General features: G+C 45.2%; 1 protein-coding gene across 3 annotated transcripts in view; it reads right to left on the bottom strand.

Moving 5' to 3' along the window:
- Positions 1-22735, bottom strand: part of smad3b (SMAD family member 3b) — a 93485-nt gene that overhangs the window by 11104 nt on the left and 59646 nt on the right. For all 3 annotated transcript variants that reach the window (XM_069910760.1, XM_069910762.1, XM_069910761.1), the window contains exons 2-5: positions 18082-18275; positions 14892-15026; positions 11306-11380; positions 7530-7583 (exon numbers count right to left, since the gene is read on the bottom strand). In XM_069910760.1, the coding sequence (XP_069766861.1) occupies positions 7530-7583; positions 11306-11380; positions 14892-15026; positions 18082-18275 (458 nt within the window). The remainder of the gene's footprint in view (positions 1-7529; positions 7584-11305; positions 11381-14891; positions 15027-18081; positions 18276-22735) is intronic.

Below are 22735 nucleotides of genomic sequence, written 5' to 3'. Positions count from 1 at the left end.
AGAGAGAACAAACACAAAGCAAAGGCAACTTAATGTTACTAATTATAATGTTCATTCACCAGTTTGATAACAGCAAGTAAGAATCTGTCCTTGAATGTGGAGGTACACAATATCAAACTCTTCTCCCCCATGGGAGGGGAAAGAGGAGTGTGGGGCCAGGATGGGACGAGTCTCTTACATCAGCTGCTTTGCTAAGGCAACGAGAAGTTAGATGGAGACTCTGGAGTTTGTCTGGGGATGGTCGTGTGTGATAGCCTGAGCTGTGTTTATAACCGTCTGCACTTTCTTGCAGTCTGGACGGAGCAGCTCCAATACCACACAGGATATATTGAATGGCGGATATATTGAATGGCGGATATATTGAATGGCGGATATATTGAATGGCGGATATATTGAATGGCGGATATATTGAATGGCGGATATATTCAATGGCGGATATATTGAATGGCGGATATATTCAATGGCGGATATATTCAATGGCGGATATATTGAATGGCGGATATATTGAATGGCGGATATATTGAATGGCGGATATATTCAATGGCGGATATAATCAATGGCGGATATAATCAAGCACCCCGGTTGTGCCCTGGCTGTAGCAGCTGTTTGAATAAAGTTTCAATAAAGTTGTGTTTGAATAAAATGGTGGTGTCCAGGATGAAGAGCTGGTCGATGCTGCAACTTTCCCAATGTGTCTCCCTATCCCATTCTAGTAAGAATCCTTATTAGTATTATTAAGTACTGTATTTGTAAGGCTCTATCTGTAAACTTGGGGGAGGAGGGAGGTTAATTTTGACAGTGACTTGGTTAGCACAATACTGTTACAGCAACTGCGACCAGGGCTCAAATTTAATTTTTCTAAGTTATAGGAATTACCTGATTAAAGTGAACTCAATATAATTCAGGACAAGTGATTTTTTTCCCTACCCCCCCCCCCCCCCCACCAAAATTGTTTTACATTTTGCACTGTCTTTTGTCTTTTAAACTGTTTATTCTTAATGCAGGTGTATTAGTTAGGCTTTGTCAGAGTCGACTGGAAAACTTGCACATCCGGCATTTGCAATCCCCATATGTGCTGGATACTGGGGAGTTTACTGTACCGACTATCGATGCTGAAAAAAAAGTGTCCCTTACTTCCTTAGTAAATCACTTCTTATCCCCATGAAGTCTCATTTTAAATCTATGGCCCTCCAGTTTTAGATTTCTTTATCCTGCAGAAAAAAAGCTACAATCAATCACTTTACTTATGCCTCTCGTGATTTTGTAAACCTTGATAATGTCGTCCCTCAGTCCAGAGGAGAGCTCAAACTTACAGACCAACATCAGTCGTTCTCAGTCAATGGGCCTTGGCTAATAGCCAAGTGCCTCCCTGCACCTCCCACCCCAGTAGCCTCTAGGCACCGCCACTTCACATGGATCCCCGGGGAACCAAGACATTTTAAACCGGCCACGGCACAGCTTAGGAGTGGGCCAACAGTGACGAGGGTTCTGCAACAAAACTAGAATCAGCAAAGTTGGACAAAAAAAAACACCAGCAAGAGATTTTGGAAAGTTCAGGGCAAAAATTATGGTCAGACTGTCAACATGATTCGAAGGCTTCTCTCACACATTCTCATGCACTCTCTCTCTCATTCATAGACACAGAAGGGTACAGAGCACAATTCAGTTTGAACAGCTGCTACCCATTTTCCTGCTCTGAACAGCTGTTCTTGGTGGGAGAACATAATCTCTCAGCAGAAGAATGATCCCCCTTTTAGAATAAAAGCTCTTAATTCCAGAAAGTCTGCTTCTTGGTCTCTCTAGCCCCCCACCCCCCCCCCCACCGCCTCCCCCCCAACTGACTGACACTGAGTACACCTACACAGCCAAATGCTACCTGCCTCCAGTGATAATTTTCATGGAGACACAAGGAACTTTAGATACTCTATTCTTGTGCACAAAAAAAAACTAGGTGCTAGAGGAGTTCAGCAGGTCAGACAGCATCGGTGAACGCAAAGGGATGGTTGACATTTCAGGACCAGTGTATTGGTGGATCCAGGTGAGGAGAAGTTGATGTTCAGATGGGGGAGGGGGGTGAACGGTGCAGTCACTGATAGAGGCCGAGAGGTAATGAGTGGAACCACATCAGGGAGGAATGGTGGCAGATAGGACAGTAAAGTCACCTTCTTTCTTATGAAATTCCATCAACTGTAGCCCTTTGCTATCTCCACACATCACCTTCCAGCCCAGTCCATCTCCACCTCCCCCATCTGATCATCAGCCCCTCATCACCTGGATCCACTCTTGCCTGCATCACCTCCCCTCACCTATCTATGCGCGGACATCTCCCTCGAACACGCTCAGTCCTAACACAGGGCCTCAAACCAAAGCATTGACCATCACTTTGCCTCCATACAAGTTGCCTGATCTGCTGCTTCCTCCAGCAACCTGGCTTTTGCTTCATTTTCCACATGGGGACTGGAGTTTGGGAGAGGAGCATGACACTCTCACACATGCATCCCATATTTAATGTCTGTACTTGCTAACACAGGTCAGCCAGTAATCAGGAACAAAAACATTGACTGACCCTGATGTGAATCACCAGTTTTAGCGCACAAGGGTAGAGGCTGGAGGATTGGGTTAGGTGATAGCATTTGAAGTATTTGTGCTGGAATCTCTAAGGTGCATCTTGTTGTGGGGGAGAATATTCGATGTCTGTGAGAATCTCTCACTCACACATACACATTCTTGGTGATGAGGGTGCCTGGCCTCATTACGTTAGCATCTTGCCACATTTCCTGTTTAGCTTTGATTGTGGTCCACATTCAAAGCCTATTTTGTGTTCCCAACCCTCCTTTTCTGCAGGCATTCATCCATTGTTGGCTCCACAGGGGGCTTTATGGCCATTCCTTATTGCCCCCAACACTGGAATTGATGGGAATGAGGGGAGAGCAATGGGATTAGAGTTGCTGGGTGCTTGATTATTGGTGTGGACATGTGAAGTTGAAGAGTCTGTTTCCGTGTTCTGGCTCTGTGCCCACACTTTGGTCTTGCAAATACATCACCATTGTTTCATCTGCCGCTGGCTCTTAAAATTGGAGCTCTCTGACCCAACTGCACCTTCAATAGCAGTTCAAGAAACTGGCACACCATCAGCCACTCAACATTGGGACATTACCTCTGTCACACAGAACCCAACAACGAAGTGGGCGAGGAGGTCGACAGACAGACATTAGCTTCAAGTTAATTATGGAAACGGATAAGTCTGATCCTCATGTTGAGGTTCTAAATTGGAGGAAGGAAAATTTTAGTGGAAATGAGAAAGGATCTAGGAAGAGTGGATTGGGATATGTGGTTTTCTGGCAAGGGTGTGCTGCAAAGGCAAAATTTTTAAGAGTGCGTGTTCTTGTTAGGATTAAAGGCAAAGTTAATAGGCACAGGGAACCCTGGTTTTCAAGGGGTATTGGTAATCTGGATAAGAAGAAGAGGGAGGTATGGCAACAAGGAGCAAATGAGGAACTTGTTAGTACATAAAATGCAAGAAAATGCTTAAGAAGGAAATCAGGAAGGCAAAAGGACACGAGATTGCTCTGGCAGATAATGTGAAGGTAAATACAAAGGGATTTTACAAATAAAAAGATAGTAAGGGACAAAATTGGACCCCTAGAGAATCAGAATGGTCAACTACGTGTGGAGCCTCAAGTAACGGAGGAGATATTCAACAGTTTTTTTTTTGCAACACTTAGCCAAGAAAAAGACAGGCATAGCTGGGCCCATACGGGTACCCATGATTACCCCTTAACCTGAAGGAAGTGGGATGAGTCAAACAAGAAATTATTGAGGGTGAGGACAAGTTCTGCCAGCGGAGGAGGGTGGTGGTGGAGGAGATGGGTTGGTTCTATTGTCCAGAAAGAAAGAAGGGCTTTGATCAAGGAGTCGCGACTGGACTAAGTGTCCTTCAGAAGGAAAGTGAGAGTAGAATGAATTCTCTGTGTTCCAGCTCATCATCACTCCTAGATTCAAAGTCTTCACCCGAAACGTTAGCCATTCCTTTTCCATCAACTCCAAATTATAAATCCTTCCGCTCATATATACATTGGCAACATCTACAGAGGCCAATTAGCCCACCAAACAGAAAACCATTGAGATGAGGGCATCTTGGAGAAGAATCCAGGTATTCCCATTCATCTAGTGCCATTGTCAATCACCCGCCTTTTCCCTTGCTGAAGAATCTGTCCATGATCTTGTGCCAGACTTACACGACCCGCAAATTAGAGGAACAACACCTTATATTCTGCCTGGGCATTAACATCAACTTCTCCAGTTTCCATTAGAAAACACCTGGCCCCATCTCCATCTTTGCCCATGTCTCATTTTCTCTCTATTTATCTTCACAGAACCAAAATCAGTTCTCACCATGCCTCTATCCTGTCCCCTTATCATATCAAATTGACACCTTTTGTCTGTTGGTCTGTACTCCTACCCCTCCCATTCCTTGCTTTTTTTCCCCCTAGCTCTGTAGGGACATTTCTCTTTTTTTACTCGTATCTTTGAGGAAGAGCTCAGGCCCGAAACGGTGGTAATACCTTCTACGGATGCTGTGAGACTGGCTGAGTTCCTCCTGCATCTCTGTGTTTATACTACAATCACAGCGTCTGGAGCCTTTGGTGTTTCACTCCATTGTCCTCCTTGGTAACAAAGACTGGGAGGTTTAGGAAGTGATAGAACACAGAGCAAGTGGGCTTAGGTACTGGTCTCCAGTCACACGCCTGTCTTCTCTCCAGCCAGGTAGGTGGCATAAAGAAGAGCAGTCAAGCTCACCCCATGGTCTCCTACCCAACTTCACAGCAAGGGTACACAATCTATATCAGTGACGGTGGTGGAGGGACAGGGTGGTCAAAAAAGAAACAAGAATTATAAAGCAAGGAGAGGCATACAACTTCAAATGGCAAGGAGCCAATGCTTTGACAGCTGGTTAACTAGGCCCAAGGTTTATTGTGAGTGTAAATTGCAACCACAAATGTGGTAAATGTTCAACTTGACAGATTTTATTACAAGGAGTGACAGTTGGCCAGGAGTGACTTACAGAGCCTTAGAGAGTGGCAAAGGCACAAAAGGGTAATTCTAGCTGTTTGTGTTACATATCAGAACATTTGAAATCCTATTCCTGGGAAGAGACATCTTTCCCAAACCCATTTGCTCTCCAATCCCACACCAATGAGGTCAGGCTGATCAGAGCATTTGCTAGTGTTCAGGTTTCGCTGGAAACCTCACTGGATGAAAATAGGGATGGACCTTCAAAATTTATGGCTCTGATCTTTCATGGGTGTTTTCAAAGCTCAAGACACTGCTTCCAGTGAGATTGCCATTGTATCCCCCCCCCCACCGCCCCCGCCCCCACATCTCCTCCTGAACCTGCTACCTTGCAATGTGTAATGGCAACATCTTCACTCCTGGAATTCTTGAGCTGAGAAGCTGTCAATGCTCTGTCTCCGAGTACGTTCATGGTCAAGACGGATACATTTCTCAGCATTAACGGAACCAATCTTATGGTGATCAGATGTGCACAGAAGCACAAGACCAGCCATCATCTTACTGAAAATACAGCAGGCTCTGGGTCTATAGGGTTGATTACTCTATTTCTTGTCTTCACATCTGTCAAGAGCCTTGTCAAACATGGTCAGGGGTCTTGCTTCTGCTTCAGAATTCATTGCTGCAACATCATCACAAATCTTTGAGCAACAGTATGTACACATCCAAAATGATACCATTTATTTGCAATTGGTAGAACAACACAGTTGAACAATGTAGGTGTTGGGTATGAATAGCCCAGTCTATCTGGGCACTGTTCTCCTGGTTGTCATACCGGAAACAAAATGAACCCAGGATCAGTCAGAAGATTCTTTCCTGGATTATACAAATGAGAAGAAAACTGTAATCCACACCTGGACTATGGAGATAGAAACACTATCTGCTAATAGCCCCTGCATTCCATCATATCCATAACACCTTCAGGGCTGCACAACTGGATATTAGGCAAGCTCCAAGCCCAACACAAATCACAACCTGAACAGATTCAAGGATGAGGACTACTGAAATAATTTATGGCCTTTTTTTTAAAAAAAAAAAATGCCCCAACTTCAAGATTCCAATTTGTTTCCTCAATTCCTCACCCTTCTCTATCTTTGAATTTCCCTGCAGCCGGAAAACAGCCCATTCTCTACCCTGCACCAATTCTGGTCTCCTGCTCATCTCCAAATCTGCTCCATTGCTGAATGCACCTTCAGCTGCCTGAATTGGAATTCTGCACCCAAACCCTTTCCCCTTCAAACCTCCATCTCTGAAGACCACTAGTGAAATTCCATGGAGTGCTTTACAGTGAAGATTCTACTGAACTTCTAAAGCAGCCATTCTCAACGCAGACTTTATGGCCTCTGCTGGGAGCCACAAAACATTCAAGTAAAAGTCCTGTTTTTTTTTCACCTCACAAAATATTTAAGCTATATTGTCGATAGGAGAAAAGTACAGAAGAAACCAAAACTTGCCTGCTTCACAGGAAAGGGGACCCATAAACTGAGCTGAGTCCAAAGGGGCCAACAGCTGATTAAAAAGTTGAGAATGGCTGGTCTCAAGTCTTCAGAAACTGTGCAATACACCTTTAACGCATGTCCAGTCATGACCAAGGGTAGCGAATACTGAAAGGACTGGATAGAGTGGATGTGGAGTGTCTCGGATCAAGGACGACGAGAAGTTTCTTCAGCTAGAGGATGGTGAATCTATGGAATTAGTTGCCATAGCCAGCTGGAGAGGCTACGTCAAAGCAGAGGTTGATAGGTTCTTAATTAGTAAGGGAGGAGGCAGATGAGGGCTGAGAGGAAAAATACATCAGCCACGATTTGAATGAGGGAGCAGGCTCGATGGGCCGGATGGCTCAGTTCTGCTCCTGCATCTTCTGCATGTATCACCTGGAAGCCACAGCTGCAGCAAAAAGTCTGCCTGATCAACACTGTTGTGGGAATGTTAAACAACAGCCTCTTGTTCACTGTGGGACAGTCTGCTCAGTGGCACTGAGTCAGGCAAACAAAGCTAAACTGTGGGATGGCTGCCAAAGCAAACTTTGTGACCTGGGGGTGAACTTGCCTCGGCAGCAGTGCCCACCTTCAGAAACAGCAGCTCCCAACGTTAACACGGACAGCTCCCGGCCACGCTGGGTGCATCGTCCTCTGCCACCTTCTAACACAGCCCCTGCTAAATCACACTTACCACCAAAACAGTGACTGATTGCATAAAATAAAACCGGAACAAACTAAAGGAAGAAAGGCGGGGGGGGGTTGGTGTGGTTGGAGAAGAGGAGGAGAAGAACAGTTGGAAGGGGGAGGGTGAAGAGTGGGTGTGGGGAGGAGGGAGGGTGGAAATAATCTACTGTTTATTTTTGGTCGTTTGAGGTATGTAGCTTTTAGTTTTGGAACACACACAAATGCAATAATTCTCGACACTGAAGCAGAAGTATCGCCCTGTCCTCATTGGACTTGTGGTTCAGCTACACTCACCCAAATTACTGTGTGTTGGTGACAATGGGTTTGGTGACAGGTCAGCCGCAGACCCTGCAAAGTGTTAGAAAAGCATTATTGTAAAGGATGAGAAACAATTCACTATACATTCCACTTTATCCACATAGAGGAAGAAACTTACACAGCAGTGTTTGCACTTCTTTTTTAAAATTTAAAATCTTTTAAAATTTAGACCAACAGGCCATTTCGGTCCACATGCTGCCCAATTACACCTGCAACCCCTAGAACGTTTTGAAGGATGGGAGGAAACCGTAGCCCCCGGAGGAAACCCACGCAAACACGGGGAGAAAGTACAAACTCTTTACAGACAGCGTGGTATTCGAACCCCAGTCCTGATTGCCGGCGCTGAGACAGTGTTGCGCTAACCGCCACACCAACCGTTAATGGTTAACATTTTGTACATCTCCACTACTATTTATACAATGGCAAGAAAACTATTCAAACATTACAATTCCAAACCTCTGCTGTCAACCAAAGAACAGCAATGTTCAGGACACAAAGTCAATTTCATTAGAAAATTAACTTTGTTTAAAGAGCCAATATCCAGAGCTAAACCAACTTATTCACTAAAACAAAATAGTTTTCATGAAAGATACAGACACACACAAATTATGTGCATAAAATCAATCTCTGTCATTAAGCATTGCAATCGGTAGGTTTCATTGGGCAGGGGGATTACCCAACCAGTTTCACTGATACTAAGAATAGCACTTAAATAGCACTTTTTTTTGAAAAGGATCCTTAGTTATTGGCTCCACAATGAATTTCCACACCCCCCCCCCCACCCGGTAACATACGGACTTAAAAATCCCCAAAGCCAAGAGCTGCAACTCTTTTAACCTTTATAATTCAGAATAGTATAACATTTAGGTTTCACATTTAAGAAATTAGATTCATTAAAATTCTGAATGATTGCACTATTGAGAAGCAAAACAAACAAATCTGGAGATTAACGTGTATCTGTTTAAAAATTCTTTGAGAAAGTTTATCAACTTCTCTGATAACCCTGACAAAGAATGACTACGACAAATTCTTGGATTCCTGCATTGCCACAATTCATCCACTCTCCCTTTGGTTCTGGCCTCCGTACTATAGAGATGGATGCAGTGGGTTGTGCAGAGTATGCCATCCAGTACTGGGAACAAGATACTGACATACAAGATCCGTAGGTGATGCCGGTAAAGGACCCATGATTCAGAGCCGAACAGGAGTGTGGGTATGACAACGGCTCTGTATACGCTAATCTTTGTGAGGTTTTTCAGTTGGTTGTTTTTCCGGACTCTTTTGTGTAGTCTTCCAAAGGCGCTATTTGCCTTGGCGAGTCTGTTGTCTATCTCGTTGTTGATCCTTGCATCCGATGAAATGGTGCAGCCGAGATAGGTAAACTGGTTGACCGTTTTGAGTTTTGTGTGCCCGATGGAGATGTGGGGGGGCTGGTAGTCATGGTGGGGAGCTGGCTGATGGAGGACCTCAGTTTTCTTCAGGCTGACTTCCAGGCCAAACATTTTGGCAGTTTCCGCAAAACAGGACGTCAAGCGCTGAAGAGCTGGCTCTGAATGGGCAACTAAAGCGGCATCGTCTTCAAAGAGTAGTTCACGGACAAGTTGCTCTTGTGTCTTGGTGTGAACTTGCAGGCGCCTCAGATTGAAGAGACTGCCATCCGTGCGGTACCGAATGTAAACAGCGTCTTCATTGTTGAGGTCTTTCATGGCTTGGTTCAGCATCATGCTGAAGAAGATTGAAGAGGGTTGGGGCGAGAACGCAGCCTTGCTTCACGCCATTGTTAATGGAGAAGGGTTCAGAGAGCTCATTGTTTTCGTGCAGTTGGATAACCATGTTGAGGAACTTTGGGGGGCATCCGAGGCGCTCTAGTATTTGCCAAAGCCCTTTCCTACTCACGGTGTCGAAGGCTTTATTAGAACCATAGAAAACTACAGCAAACAGAACATTCGGCCCTTCTAGTCTGTGCTGAAACATCATTCCTCTAGTCCCACTGACCTGCACCCATTCAATAACCCTCCAGACCTCTCCCATACATGTACCTATCCAATTTATTCTTAAATATTAAGAATAAGCCCACCTTTACCATGACAGATGGCAGCTCGTTCCACACTCCCACCACTCTGAGTGAAGTTCCCCCTAATGTCCTCGTAAACCTTTCACCCCAAAGCCATGCCTTCTTGTATTTATTTCTCCCAATGTAAGTCGAAAGAGCCTACCTGGATTTACTGTCTATACTTGTCATAATTTTGTAAACCTCTACCAAATCTCCCCCCATTCTTCTACACTCTAAGGCAGGCATTCCCAACTTGGGATACATGTACCCCCAGTGGTACATTTGCACTTTTCAGGGGGTACATTGGGTCTGAGATAATAACCACTACTGTACAATACATGGGGTTGTAATCTGCAGTCAGATTGGACAATGTCAAGTTTTTTTTAAAATCTTTAATTTTTAGGGGGATTTTTATAGGTTCCCGTGTACCCAAGGGCTACAGAGGAACAAAAAGATTGGGGACCCCTGCTCCAAGGAATAAAGTCCCAACCTGTTTAATCTTTCCCTGTAACTCAACTCCTGAAGACTATGCCACATCCTAGTAAATCTTCCCTGCACTCTTTCGATCTTCCTGAACTGCACACAATGTTCCTAATTTGGCCTCACCAATGTCTTATACAACTTCACCATAAGATCCCAACTCCTGTACTAATACTTTGATTTATGAAGACCAAGATGCCAGAAGCTCTCTTTATTTCATTCCTACCACAGATGGCATCAGGGCAATGAGGGCGATGCAGGAAATCCATGTGGTCACAAATGTTGATCATTCAATGTTGATCAGACTCCAAATCTACACTCCTGAACAAAATCAAGAGATTCAAATATAAAACATGGCATTTCTTTAAATGTCTCTTTATCAGTTATATACCTATCATGGGACGGATAGTCTGATTGGACCAAAAAAGGACAGTCCGTTGATTGGTTGGATGTGGCAAGCAACCATGTAATGCTATTCCCAGGAGCAAATCAATTATAGTTCAAACACTGAGGAGATGAATGGAGATGAGAAAAATTCCCCCTGTTGATAGGAGCACCTCAGTTTGATGGAAAATAATCTCTGCAAGGGACAACTCTGGCTCACCGCACAAACGAGTGCTCAGCTTCTGAGGGAATTTGTTGGTATTTTGCAACAATGGCACAGGTTGGAAGGTTCGGGAGGCAGTGATTGGGGATCGAATCTGGCGCTATCTGTAAGGAGTTTGTACGTTTTCCCTGTGTCTGCGTGGGTTTTCCTCCTGGTGTTCCAGTTTTCTCCCACCGTTCAAATTGTACGGGGAGTTGTTGGTCAATTGGGTGTAAATGGACAGCATGGGCTTTTAAAAATTTCGATATACACCCCTGTAACAGACCAATTTGGCTCTATTAGTCGGCATGCCCAATTTACACCCCATTAACCGACACCCCCAGTAATATTTGAAGGGTGGGAGGAAACCGGAGGCCCCAAGGAAAACCCATGCAGACGGGGGGGAGAATGTACAAACTTCTTTCAGACAGCGCGGGATTCAAACCCCGGTCCTTATCGCTGGCGCTGTAAAGGCATTGTGCTAACTGCTACACCATCCGTGGCACTCTGTTACCATGCCGTTTACATTTAAAATTTAAAAATTCAACATTCCAGGGTCAGGCCAACAGTTCTCTTTAAACTGCTCCATGAGCTTTACACAGCCATTCCCCCCGACCCTTGACTGCACATTACCAGTGTCCATGCTGCGATTCATCTGATGGTCACTGGTTTCTCCATCCTCACTGATGTAACCTGGTGGAGGAGTCTCTGGGAAGATAAAAAGGGATATTACATTAATAGACAAGTTGGCACATCCTGAAGGCCCTGATCAGACTTCATTTTCTGTTGTGTTTTCCGGCTCCACAGAGGTGGAGGATGCAGAAATTACACTGAGATGTGAACCTCCTCCTCCCAACCCCCCCGCAAAAGTCTTGGTACTATTTACGAATTCTTTTTAGCATTGTGCCAATGTTAGAAGTCAAATTTACTGTCATCTGATTGCACAAGCACAGGTACACAATCCTTTATCTGGACATCTAAAATCCGGAAAGCATCAAAATCCAGCAAGTGGGAGCGCGAGTCGGGCGGGCGAGACTGGCAGCACGACTGGAAGGGGATGGGTGTGGGGGTGGATACGGCAGCACAATTCAGATGGGCTTAAATCTGGCTTTCTGAAATCTTGAAAAATTCAAAATTCGGAACACACTGTCCCCCAAGGGTTCAAAATAAAGGATTGTATACCTGTACAACCTGATGAAACAGCATTCTCCGGTCCTTGGTGCAAAACACACAGACACACAACACATACAGACAAACAATACTCATGCAGGACAAGCATTTCAAATAAATAAATATTGTTTCATGAATACGGATCGTTAGGGCGAGCAGTTCCTTTGGTCGTTCAGCATTCTCACTGCCCGTGGGAAGAAGCTGATCCTCAGCCTGGTGGTGCTGGCTCTGATCCTCCTGTATCTCTTTCCTGAATGGAGAACTGAAAGACGCTGTGTGCAAGGTGGAAGGGGTCCTTAATGATTCTGAGCACCATTTTCAGACAACGATGGTGTCAGACAACAAGGGTGGTGCAGAGGGGGGAGGGGGAAATCCAGTGATCCTCTCTGCCACTCTTATGGTCTTGTTGATCGACCTCAGATTCATTTCTCTCCAGCAACCGTAGCACACTGTGATGCAGCCAGCCAAGACGCTCTCGATAGAGCTTCTAAAGAATGTTGGCTTAATGGCGGCCAGTAGCCTTATCTGCTTCAGTCTTCTCAGGAAGTGCAGTCACTGTTGCACCTTCCTGACAAGTGAGGGGATGTTGAGCATCCACGATAAGGTCACTAGTTTAGTGAACACCAAGGAACTTGGTGCTCTCCACACTCTCTCTACAACAGAGTTGTTGATGGGTAATTGAGGCCGTTCCCGGTCCTCCTGAAGTCTACGATCATCTCCTTTGTCTTGTCCATGTTGAGTCTGCAGCGCGACTCATCATTTGTTGCTGATGAGGCCAACTACTGTTGTGCTATCTGCAAACTTGATGACATTGTAGCATGGGCTGAGCAGAGAGCCCTGAGGAGCGCCAGTGCACAGCATGACGGTACTCAAGTACATTCTGCTACCAATCCGTAAAGGCTGTTTTTTTCCTGTTAGGTAGTCCAGTATCCAGTTACAGAGAGGGGTGTTGAACCCCAGCGAGGACAGCTTCTCCATCAACCTCTGGGGAATGATCATGCAAAAACGCCAAGCTGAAGTCATTGAACAGCAGCCTGGTGTACAAGGCGTCCTTCTCCGGGTGGGTCAGGATAAGGTCTGTAGAATGGCTTCTTCTATAGGTGAACTGAAATGCTTCAAGCTTCTCTGTGAGTTGTTCTTTGATGCATTCCATCACCAGCTGCTTGAAGCCTTTCTATAATGGAGGATGCCAGTGCCACAAGACAGTAGTCAGCAAGGCCTGTTTTTTTTTAATTTAGACATACAGCACAGTTATAGACCATTTGGGCCCATGAGTCCATGGCGCCCAATTTACACCCAAAGAACATACTCCCCAGGTACGTTTCAAACAATGGAAGGAACCCCGAGCCCCTGGGGAAAACCACGCAGACACAGGGAGAGCGTAGAAACTCATTACAGACAGCGCAGGATTCGATATCGTCGCCCTCTTGGGTAGGTTGGTTTTAACACCGTTATTGGCAATAGCACAGTTCAACGTTACCCCACAATGTACTGGGCAAAGCAAGTGTGGCTTGAGATTGTTGTATATAATAGATTGAATTTAATGTTTAATATTTGTGGATTTTACTCAAAGTTTGTTGCATCTACACAATGTGTTTTCCATCCAAAAACTGATTGGCTTTTGCTGAGCCATTTCAGTGAAGGATCAAGAACATGCTGAAGGAGAGTGAAAGATGGACGATGACATTTTCCTGGAGTATTTCAAAAGCAGAAATGTATTTACTGTAGTTCCATTGTTACTAGTGGAGAGCGGAGACACAGAGTTGCTCCGAAGGGTTCAACCGCCCAGTCCTAATGCCGACAGCTCTGTACAGGCCTCAAACAGCCTTTTAAAGGAGTATTTTAAAATCCTGCGACCACATACTCTGGGGCCCAAGATGGCAGTCCCTGTGCTTGCAGCAGTCACAAGGAATCACTGACTCTGAGGGAAGCACTGGACCAGCGCAGTGGACCAGAAATGGGGAGAACAGCTCCCGTTGAGAAGGAGAAGCAGAAGGGACAAACAATGAGGGGTCCAGCAGCTGATGGACTTGCACAGGCTGTGGGCGACCCACTTGGGCTGTGAGCCACTAGTTCACGGGAACCAGATAATGCAACCGGGATTGGAGGTGGTGGGCAAAGAGGGCCAGAGGGGCTGAAGGTATCCTGATCACGTCGGAGGACTTAGAGCTCGGATTGCCAATGGATCGAACAGGATTCTGTGGAGCCAGAGGCAAATCCGTACACTCAGCGGCTCTTTTTTCCTTCTCTTTCTCTCATACCGTAAGGGGCACTGGACAATGTTAATTTATTTCGATTTATAGTCAGAGCATGTACATGACATCACAGACAATCCTTTTTCCTGCAGGCCCAGTAGAATTTCCTCTAATTGGTAGTGAAAATATAAACTGTACACAGTGTAAACATGTAAACACATAAAAGAACCGTAACCCAATAACAAATGTAAACAAACGGACTGTGCATCTGAATGGTGACTCTGTCTGCATTACGGCAGGCAGAAGGCAATCTCCTGTAATATTACGTTCTGTAGTATTACATGACAATAAGGAATCTTGAAATCTTGAACCATTACTGACACTCGCTTTAACTGTAATCCCAGATCTTCCGTGTTGAATTCAAGCCCCATGGTGGGATTCAATCCCACAGCCCTGAGTTTGAGGCCTCTGCATGTTAATCTGGTATTTGACTTTCAACCTTGACCTGTGTGGTGTCGTGGCAAGTACAGGCACACAATCATTTGCACCCCAGATCTAACACCAATGAAGTATCAGAGAGGGAGCATTTGTCTGAAGTGATGCACTGGCTCAAACATCAAATTGCCGTGCAACATTTACAACTCTTACATCGTGCACACTGCACGAGTCCACAACATTTCTGATGTGTTAAAATCTGGGAACACAGTAAGCTTCTTCCAAACTCCTCTTGAATGTAGGATCAGTTGCACTCTCTGTTTGTCTACATTTTTTTTTCTTTTTCCAATGGAACCATTTTCATCTCTAGCATAGCAAACAGCAGAAAATGCAATTTTCCGGAATGTCGTCTCTAGTACCTGGGATGTAATTGCTCTGCGGTTCAATCCCTGCTGGGAAGTTTGTGTTCTCTGGGATGGAATGTGTGTAGTCTTCCAGGGGTGGCAACTCAGCAGGCATCTCTGTGTGTCTTGGCACGAGGACAGGAGGTAAAACTGTAAAACAAACACACATACAAAGAATAGAAAGGACTGGAGTTTATTTTCATTTTAGGTGCACCTAACAGCCCTCTATTTAAAGTTCCTTTTTCCTACCTAGATGTTCCAGTAGCCATTTGGTGCCAGATGGCACGTTGGGTGCATTCTCACCCGAGTCACAACATTTTAGTTTAGTGCTCCTGGCAGAATCTGAATGGCATTAACTACAGCAGGACTGTTGGGGGTGGACTGCATTGACAGAAATATTGCCCACTGAATGAATTAACCCAAGGCCTTTGACTTCCTCTTCACACGGCTGATTTAGATTCCACGTCACTATTTAACAAACAGCAGGGTGTTCTCCTGCAGTCCTCACCAACTAAACAAACAAGCAGTCACTCATTGAACTGATGTGTGCAGACCCTGTTGTAACACGTGACTGTATCGCAAGTTGCTGTACTCGAAAACTAGAAAACAATTAAAAGCAAAGGTGATCTCTGCATCACAAAGGATCCTAGAAAACAGCCCAAACCCCGATTTTCCGCGACACGAAACCACATCATTTGTGCACGTGCCAAGAAATAAGAGTTGAGACAAAGTCGTCTCCCCCCTACTCCCACCACATTCAGCGAAAGTGAATTTTATTCTCTATCTCAGATTTCTGGGTAACAATTTGTGGATTCAGCAAGGATGAATTTCCGTGACCCATCAGCTGTAACACAGAGATCACCAGTACTCAGCAAGTTTGACTGCACCTGTGAGTCAATGTTTCAAATTCAAATTTATTGTTAGGGAACATGCATGGGATCACCTACATCCCCAAGATTCTTCATTTTGTGGACCAGGCAGAAATTTTCCTCATTGTTAGTGTTCTAAAGGAAAGGTAGTTGGGGTTTCTAGAGCCCACTGAAAGTTTCCAATGACCGCTGTTAAAAATTTGCAGATCTTTCAAAGATGAAGTTGTACAGAAATTAATTTCACTTTGCACTTTTTCCAGTTCTCATGACCTGAAATATTGGCCATTTCAGTCTCCACAGAAGCTGCCCAACCTGCTGAGTATTTCCAGCATTTGTTTTTATTTCTTTCCTGCTCTATTCTTCAAATTGACCCCAAAGTAGCAAGGAAAAAGGTGACCCTCCCACTCCCATTAACAATCCTCCTGCCCATGACTAGAGCTGTGCTAAAAGCAGCTGCAGGTACACCCACATGTCCAGCCCAGCCAGGGACCTTACTTTCCGTTACACAAACTCTGGGTACAGCCACCCAATTAAAATCAATGGCCAAACCTGAGCTTACAACACAAACTAATTTCACCACCGAGGGCGGACACGATAAGTTGTGGAGCAAATCTGTTAATGCCAGGAAAAATAGTGCCTTAAAGTTACTGGGCAGTCATATTCCTCAAAGATTGTCACATGGTTATATCTTGTAATATCATTTTCACTGTTCTAGTAGTTCATTTGAAGGCTAACTGTCAATGTGTCAGTAATACTCAATTATGGAGACTGTGGCATTTGCTCCCACACAACAGCGAGTTTACACATCGTTGTTAGTTGTCCGAGGACTCCTTGCATTGATTAACATCCTGTCATGCTGAATAGCACATAATCAATTCATAGCCTTCACCAACCCCCCAACCCCCCCTCCCCCCTCCCCCTGCTCCTCCCCCCACTCCCGCTGCTCCTCCGCCACCCAGGGAAGGGGAATCCGCAACTAGAGGGTACGGATTTGAGGTAAGATGGGAAAAATTGAAAAGGGACCCAGGGAACACCTTCACACAGCAGCTGGCTAACACTTGCTAGATTTGAAGAGACTACCTCACATGCTCTCTGCAGCCCAATCGGGTGAGGTCCCGTCACCGACTGGGCCTCAAGATATGCCCATCTCTGTGGTCTTGGTGACAAGGCTTCAACCGAAGGCATGCTGGGGACAGAACTTTCCCTCCTGTCAAACCTGTGAAATATTTGAAAGTTTTTAAACATCTTTGACACTCGACTTTTTAAAACAGAAGATGAAAAAGCAATGTAAATTAGCAAGGTAAATTCAAACCAGAAAATGTTAAATTAAACTAAAGCAAAATAATAATCTTTCTTTTTGCCTCCTAACCCTCAGGCTTGGAACCCCAATTAAAATCAATGGGACAAGATTCCACACCAGGTCTGAGGATATGAAGGGCTCAGGCCTGAAACATTGACAGTCTTTTACTTCCTATGGATACTACGTGACCTGCTGAGTTTCTCCAGCACTTTTGTGTACAGGTACTCCCTGACCGTAATTTGGACCGAAGGATCGGTCGTATTGTGGAGTGGACCCATGTCAGAATTGCATACATCTATTTAATAAAAAATATATAATTTAAGCGGTTTATGTTGTATTTGACAAACTATAACAGGGATACAGGGCATGCGAGAGCCAAAATATGCGCACTTACCTTGTTAGTCGGCGTCCCAAGATCCATAGGCTGAGCGTGGCCATCTTGATTCCTGTGTGCATGCGCGTGGCTTCAGAGGTGCACACACAGTGTCCACGTGTATTGCAGTTCGGTTGGCGCAAGCGTGAGAGTCAAGGGCACGAATTTAATATTGATAGGACACTTGACTCTCGCACATGCACCAATCGAATGCCAACATGCGAACCCACTGTGCATGAGCCACTGAAGACACACACGCGCATAGGAATCAAGATGGCTGCACCCAGCCTACGGACCCTGGGATGTACCTTTTGGCTCTTATATGCCCTCTATCCCTGTTATAGTTTGCTAAATACAACATAAATCACATACATTTTAGATCCTTTACATTTTTAAAAAATTTTCGGTCACATGTGCGGATGGACGAAAATTGCCTAGTTCGTAAGTTGGGGAGTACCTGCATTGCAGATGCTGGGATGAGGTGCAAACTATCTTGGTTAACTCTCAGGATTGAAGAGACACAACATTTGGCAGCCAGCATAGGTCTCCCTTGACAATTCAACAAGGGGGCAGAGTGATAGAGAGTGGGGAATTTGACCAAGTAGTTGCCAACCCCACTCACCCTGTGAATATTTTATGTACTGCTCTGGTCGATAGACATACCTGGGGTCTCCACCCTTTGGTAATGGTAAGGGTTCACACAGACCTCATCTTTCTTCATGTGAAAGGCAAATTCACACATTTCCATGGCTCGAAGCTCATGGTGGCTGTGAAGGTCCGGCCAACGCCACAGACGACAGTAGATGACATGGGGCAGGCCTTTCCGATGGGACACCTGAAGCCTTCCATCAAGAGACCTACGAGGCAAGTACACTTCATTAGAACCCATCAAGAATAATGGTTCAGCCTCAAGGGTATTCCAGAATGAGGCAGGCAGCAATCAATTTTTTTTTTAAATAATTCAAGGGATGTGGGATTTGCAGTTTCAGAATTTAATTACCAATCCAAAATTGTCCTCGAAAGGCAGTGGAGTGCTACCTTCCTGAACCACTGCAGCCCTTGAAGTGCTGGGGAACGAGTTCCAGGATTCTGACCCAGTTATAATGAAGTATTCACAGGTAGGAAATGTATATGGGCATCATCTCTGCCAAGAGAGTATTGGGGTAATGCCAACCAATGGGCAGGTTCATGCCTGCTCCTATCTAGAATGCTGGAAGTTGCAACAAAACAGTCTATTTTTGCGTAAGGCAGTGGGAGATATTAGACTAACAGAAATGAATTCTGCAGTGCGAGAAGGAGAGAACCGAGAAACAACGTTCAAGGAGTGTTGAAGCTTAAAAAAATATTATTCCTACTGCGACCACATGACATTTAATCAGATTGCAAATTCCAGAAACTGATCCAAGGTTTAACTGGAATGTTTACATGGGTTTCATGCAAGTTACTGTGTCACAACAAGTTTCATTCACGTACGAGACAACCACCATTTTGCACCTTGGTAACAGGGCTACAAACAAAAACTAATTGCTGGGCACATCTCAAGGGCTCAGCATTTCAGCCCCGGAGAGTAACACGTTTGATCCCCTGGTCTGTGCAGAGCAAGGCCGCCCCCAACCAAATGGTTGGCTGGGCTTTGGGGGATGTAAATCAGGAGGCTGTGGGTTTGTCCATCTCCTGAAGGGACTCTGTCAATGCTCCCAGGACAGTACTGGCAAAGTGCAATCTGCTCCAACATAGCAACACTTAACAGAGAGCAAAGTGGGCAGCGTAGCGGTTACCGCAATGCCAGCGACCGGTGTTCAAATCCCGCACTGTCTGCAAGGAGTTTTTATGTTCTCCCCGGGTCTAACTGGGTCTTCTCCAGGGGCTCCAGTTTCCTCCCGCCCTTCAAAATAAATGTACCAGGGTGTAGGTTAATGGGGTGTAAAATGGCTGGCATTGACACATAGGACCAAATTGGCCTAATTCTAAAAATGTTAAAATCCTGACCAATATTCCAAACAAATTTATTGTCAGGGTATACAAATGACATCACATGCAATGCTTAGATTCTTTTTCATGTGGGTCAGGCAGTTATTGATACTGTAAACTGTACTCAAAAAAAATGCGTATACAGACGAGACAAATGTAAGCAAACTGTGAAATACAGAAAAAGTAAATATTCAATAGTACATAATGTGCAAAGTAGGAGGGTCATTAAATGAGTCTTTGATTGAGTCTGTGGTTTAGGAGTCTGGTGGAGGGTTCCTGAACCTGGTGGTAAGAGTCTTGTGGGATCTATATCCCTTTCCTGATGGCAGCAGTGAGAACAGAGAATGTCCTAGGTGGTGTGGATCCTTGGTGATTGCTGCTACTCTTTGACAGCAGCGTTCCCCATGGATTTGCTCGATGGTGGGGCAAGTTTTGCCTGCAATGTGCTGGGCTTCATCTCCAAAACTAGGCAAAAAGAATGATCGGCTTGCTTTCTGTAGTGTTCGGAGTGGTTGCCAAGTTTCCCACATTACAAAACTGACTCTTCAAAAAGGTGCCTAACAAAACACAACTGGGACATCACAAAAGGAAAGTGAGTGAGAAACGCACGTCTCTGGCTGAATCACAACCTGTGGGTTAACGGGGTATTACTGCTGTAAAACACATTTCTATGAACAGCGTGAAATCAAGCCGGTCATTGTGCCGACTGGGGTAGTGAAAGCAGCCTTCGATCTCAAAGCACATTAAAGAGAAGGGAGTCTCTGCTTGAAACATCATTGGGCAGGCTAGAACAGGTCAAATTCAATTGAAATCACTGCTTAATTAAAAGTTTCAGTCATGCACTTGGACTTTTCCAGAGTTAGGAGGATGTACTCTCTCGATTATAATCAATCTTTTTTTTTTAAAGAAACTGTGAAATGGTGTGCTTCCTTGGTCTCAAACTATGGCCTCATCTTTAGGCCCTTCCATAAAGTCAAAAGTCCTGAGTATAAAGGTAAAGATTCTCCACCTTTAGATCAGGAAACTTACCTTCTTGAATGTGCCCTAACGGGCTCCAATGGGCGACTCGAATTCCGCCCAGCATGAATGCACTGCCGCTGCACAAGCAGGCCGAGGACGCCGTCAGCCCCCAACCCATCTCACCTCTCTCTCTCTTTTTCCCACCCCTCTCCCTCCGTGAGCCCTCAAGGCAGGGGCAGCCGGCAGAGGCAGGCGGGGGCCATTCCAGCATCTGGCACCTCACTGGGCCGCACATCGGCCACAGCTGCCAAATATGTGGCAGAGCAATGGCCGTCTACCCTACCCATAATTCCCCCACACAGCTGGAATCTCTCTGGGAAATACAGAGGGGTTCCAGCTGCATGGGGGATTATGGGTAACAAAGTCGGCCACTGCTTGGCACTTATGTATGATGTCATGGCACCAGTAGCCATGCTTCCCGAACGCCCCAGCTGCCTCCGGGCTGAAAGGGGACATTGGAGCAGGCTCTTCTGGGCCTGCATGAAAAGAAATACCTTTTCGTTTGGCCTCCACGCGGAGGCCAACTATGAAAAGACCTTTTATCTTTGCTCCCTTTCATCTTTTCTCCCTTGCAGTCCAGTGATTTTCCTACTTTGTATATACACATGATAAAGTATGGCTGACGTTCGTTCTGCAAAGCTAATTAGGAGAACTGGTGAATAATTTGATGCTTGAGTGTGGTCGCCCTGAATCCCAGGTTACTCAACATCCAATCAACCCAGAAATGCAGGTCGCCGATACAATAAACCTGCCTTTCTCAACAGTGGGCCCTTCAGCCCCCCTCAGGGCCACAGTAAAAGCCAGGTTTTCTTTTCACCTCACATAACATTAATATTTATGTAGTCAGTAAGAGCAAGGATGCTGGATGGGTCACGTATCCAGAATGGAGGACCATCGCCTTCCCAAGATCGTGTTATATGGCGAGCTCTCCACTGGCCACCGTGACAGAGGTGCACCAAAGAAAAGGTACAAGGACTGCCTAAAGAAATCTCTTGGTGCCTGCCACATTGACCACCGCCAGTGGGCTGATAACGCCTCAAACCGTGCATCTTGGCGCCTCACAGTTCGGCGGGCAGCAACCTCCTTTGAAGAAGACCGCAGAGCCCACCTCACTGACAAAAGACAAAGGAGGAAAAACCCAACACCCAACCCCAACCCACCAATTTTCCCCTGCAATCACTGCAACCGTGCCTGCCTGTCCCGCATCGGACTTGTCAGCCACAAACGAGCCTGCAGCTGACGTGGACTTTTTACCCCCTCCATAAATCTTCGTCCGCGAAGCCAAGCCAAAGAAGAAAAAGAGCAAGGTATGGAAGAAACCAAAATTTGACTGCTTCACGGGGAAGGGGGGGCGATAAACTTTGAGCAGAGACCTGTAGCTGAAAAAAGGATGAGAAATCCGCAATAAACTGACTCTTACATACATTAAGGAAGTGCAAGGAAACTCATTAAGAAAAAAAAGATGAATTATGAAAGGAAATCGGCAAATAACATACAAAAGGATACGAAGAGCTTCTTCGAATATCTAAAAAGTAAAAGAGAGACAAGGGTAGATATAGGGCAAATTGAAAATGAAGCTGGAGAAATTATTATGGACAACAAAGAGGTGGCAGAGGAACTAAATGGATATTTTGCATCAGTCTCCACTGTGGAGGACGTTAGCAATGTATCTGATATTCAAAGGTCTCTGGGAATAGAATTAAGTACAGTCAGGATTACTAGATAGTGCTTAGTAAGCTGAATGGTCTAAGAGCAAATAAGTCTTCGGGGCCGGATGAGGTGCACCCACGGGTTCTGAAGGAGGTGACCTTGGAGATTGTGGAGGCATTGGAATTGACTTTCCAGAAATCAATAGACTCAGGCATCGTTCCCGAGGATTGGAAGGTCACAAATATAGTTCTGTTGTTTAAGAAAGGAGGGAGACAGAAAAAAGGAAATTATAGGCCTATTAACCTGACTTTGGTAGTTGGAAAGATATTGGAATTGATCCTCAAGGATGAGGTTATGGAATACTTCGAGGTGCATGGGATGATAGGTCCAAGATCCTGCCTGACCAACCTCATGGAATTTTTTGATGAAATCTCAAGTAGGGTGAACAAGGGAGAAGCTGTGGATGTTGTGAATTTGGATTTTCAAAAGGCCTTCAATAACGTTCTGCATAACAGGCTGCTTAACAAGATGAAAGCAGATGGAATTACTGGAAAAATAATAGATTGGGTGGAGCATTGGCTGATAGGCAGGAAGCAAAGGGTGGGAATAAAGGGATCTTATTCTGGTTGGTTGCCTGTTACTAGTGGGGTTCCACAAGGGTCGGTGTTGGGGCCGC

Source organism: Narcine bancroftii, chromosome 14 (assembly GCF_036971445.1).
Source record: "Narcine bancroftii isolate sNarBan1 chromosome 14, sNarBan1.hap1, whole genome shotgun sequence".
Classification (NCBI taxonomy): Eukaryota; Metazoa; Chordata; class Chondrichthyes; order Torpediniformes; family Narcinidae; genus Narcine; species Narcine bancroftii.
Note: the sequence above shows the minus strand (reverse complement) of the source record. Positions and strands in the feature narration are given on the sequence as shown.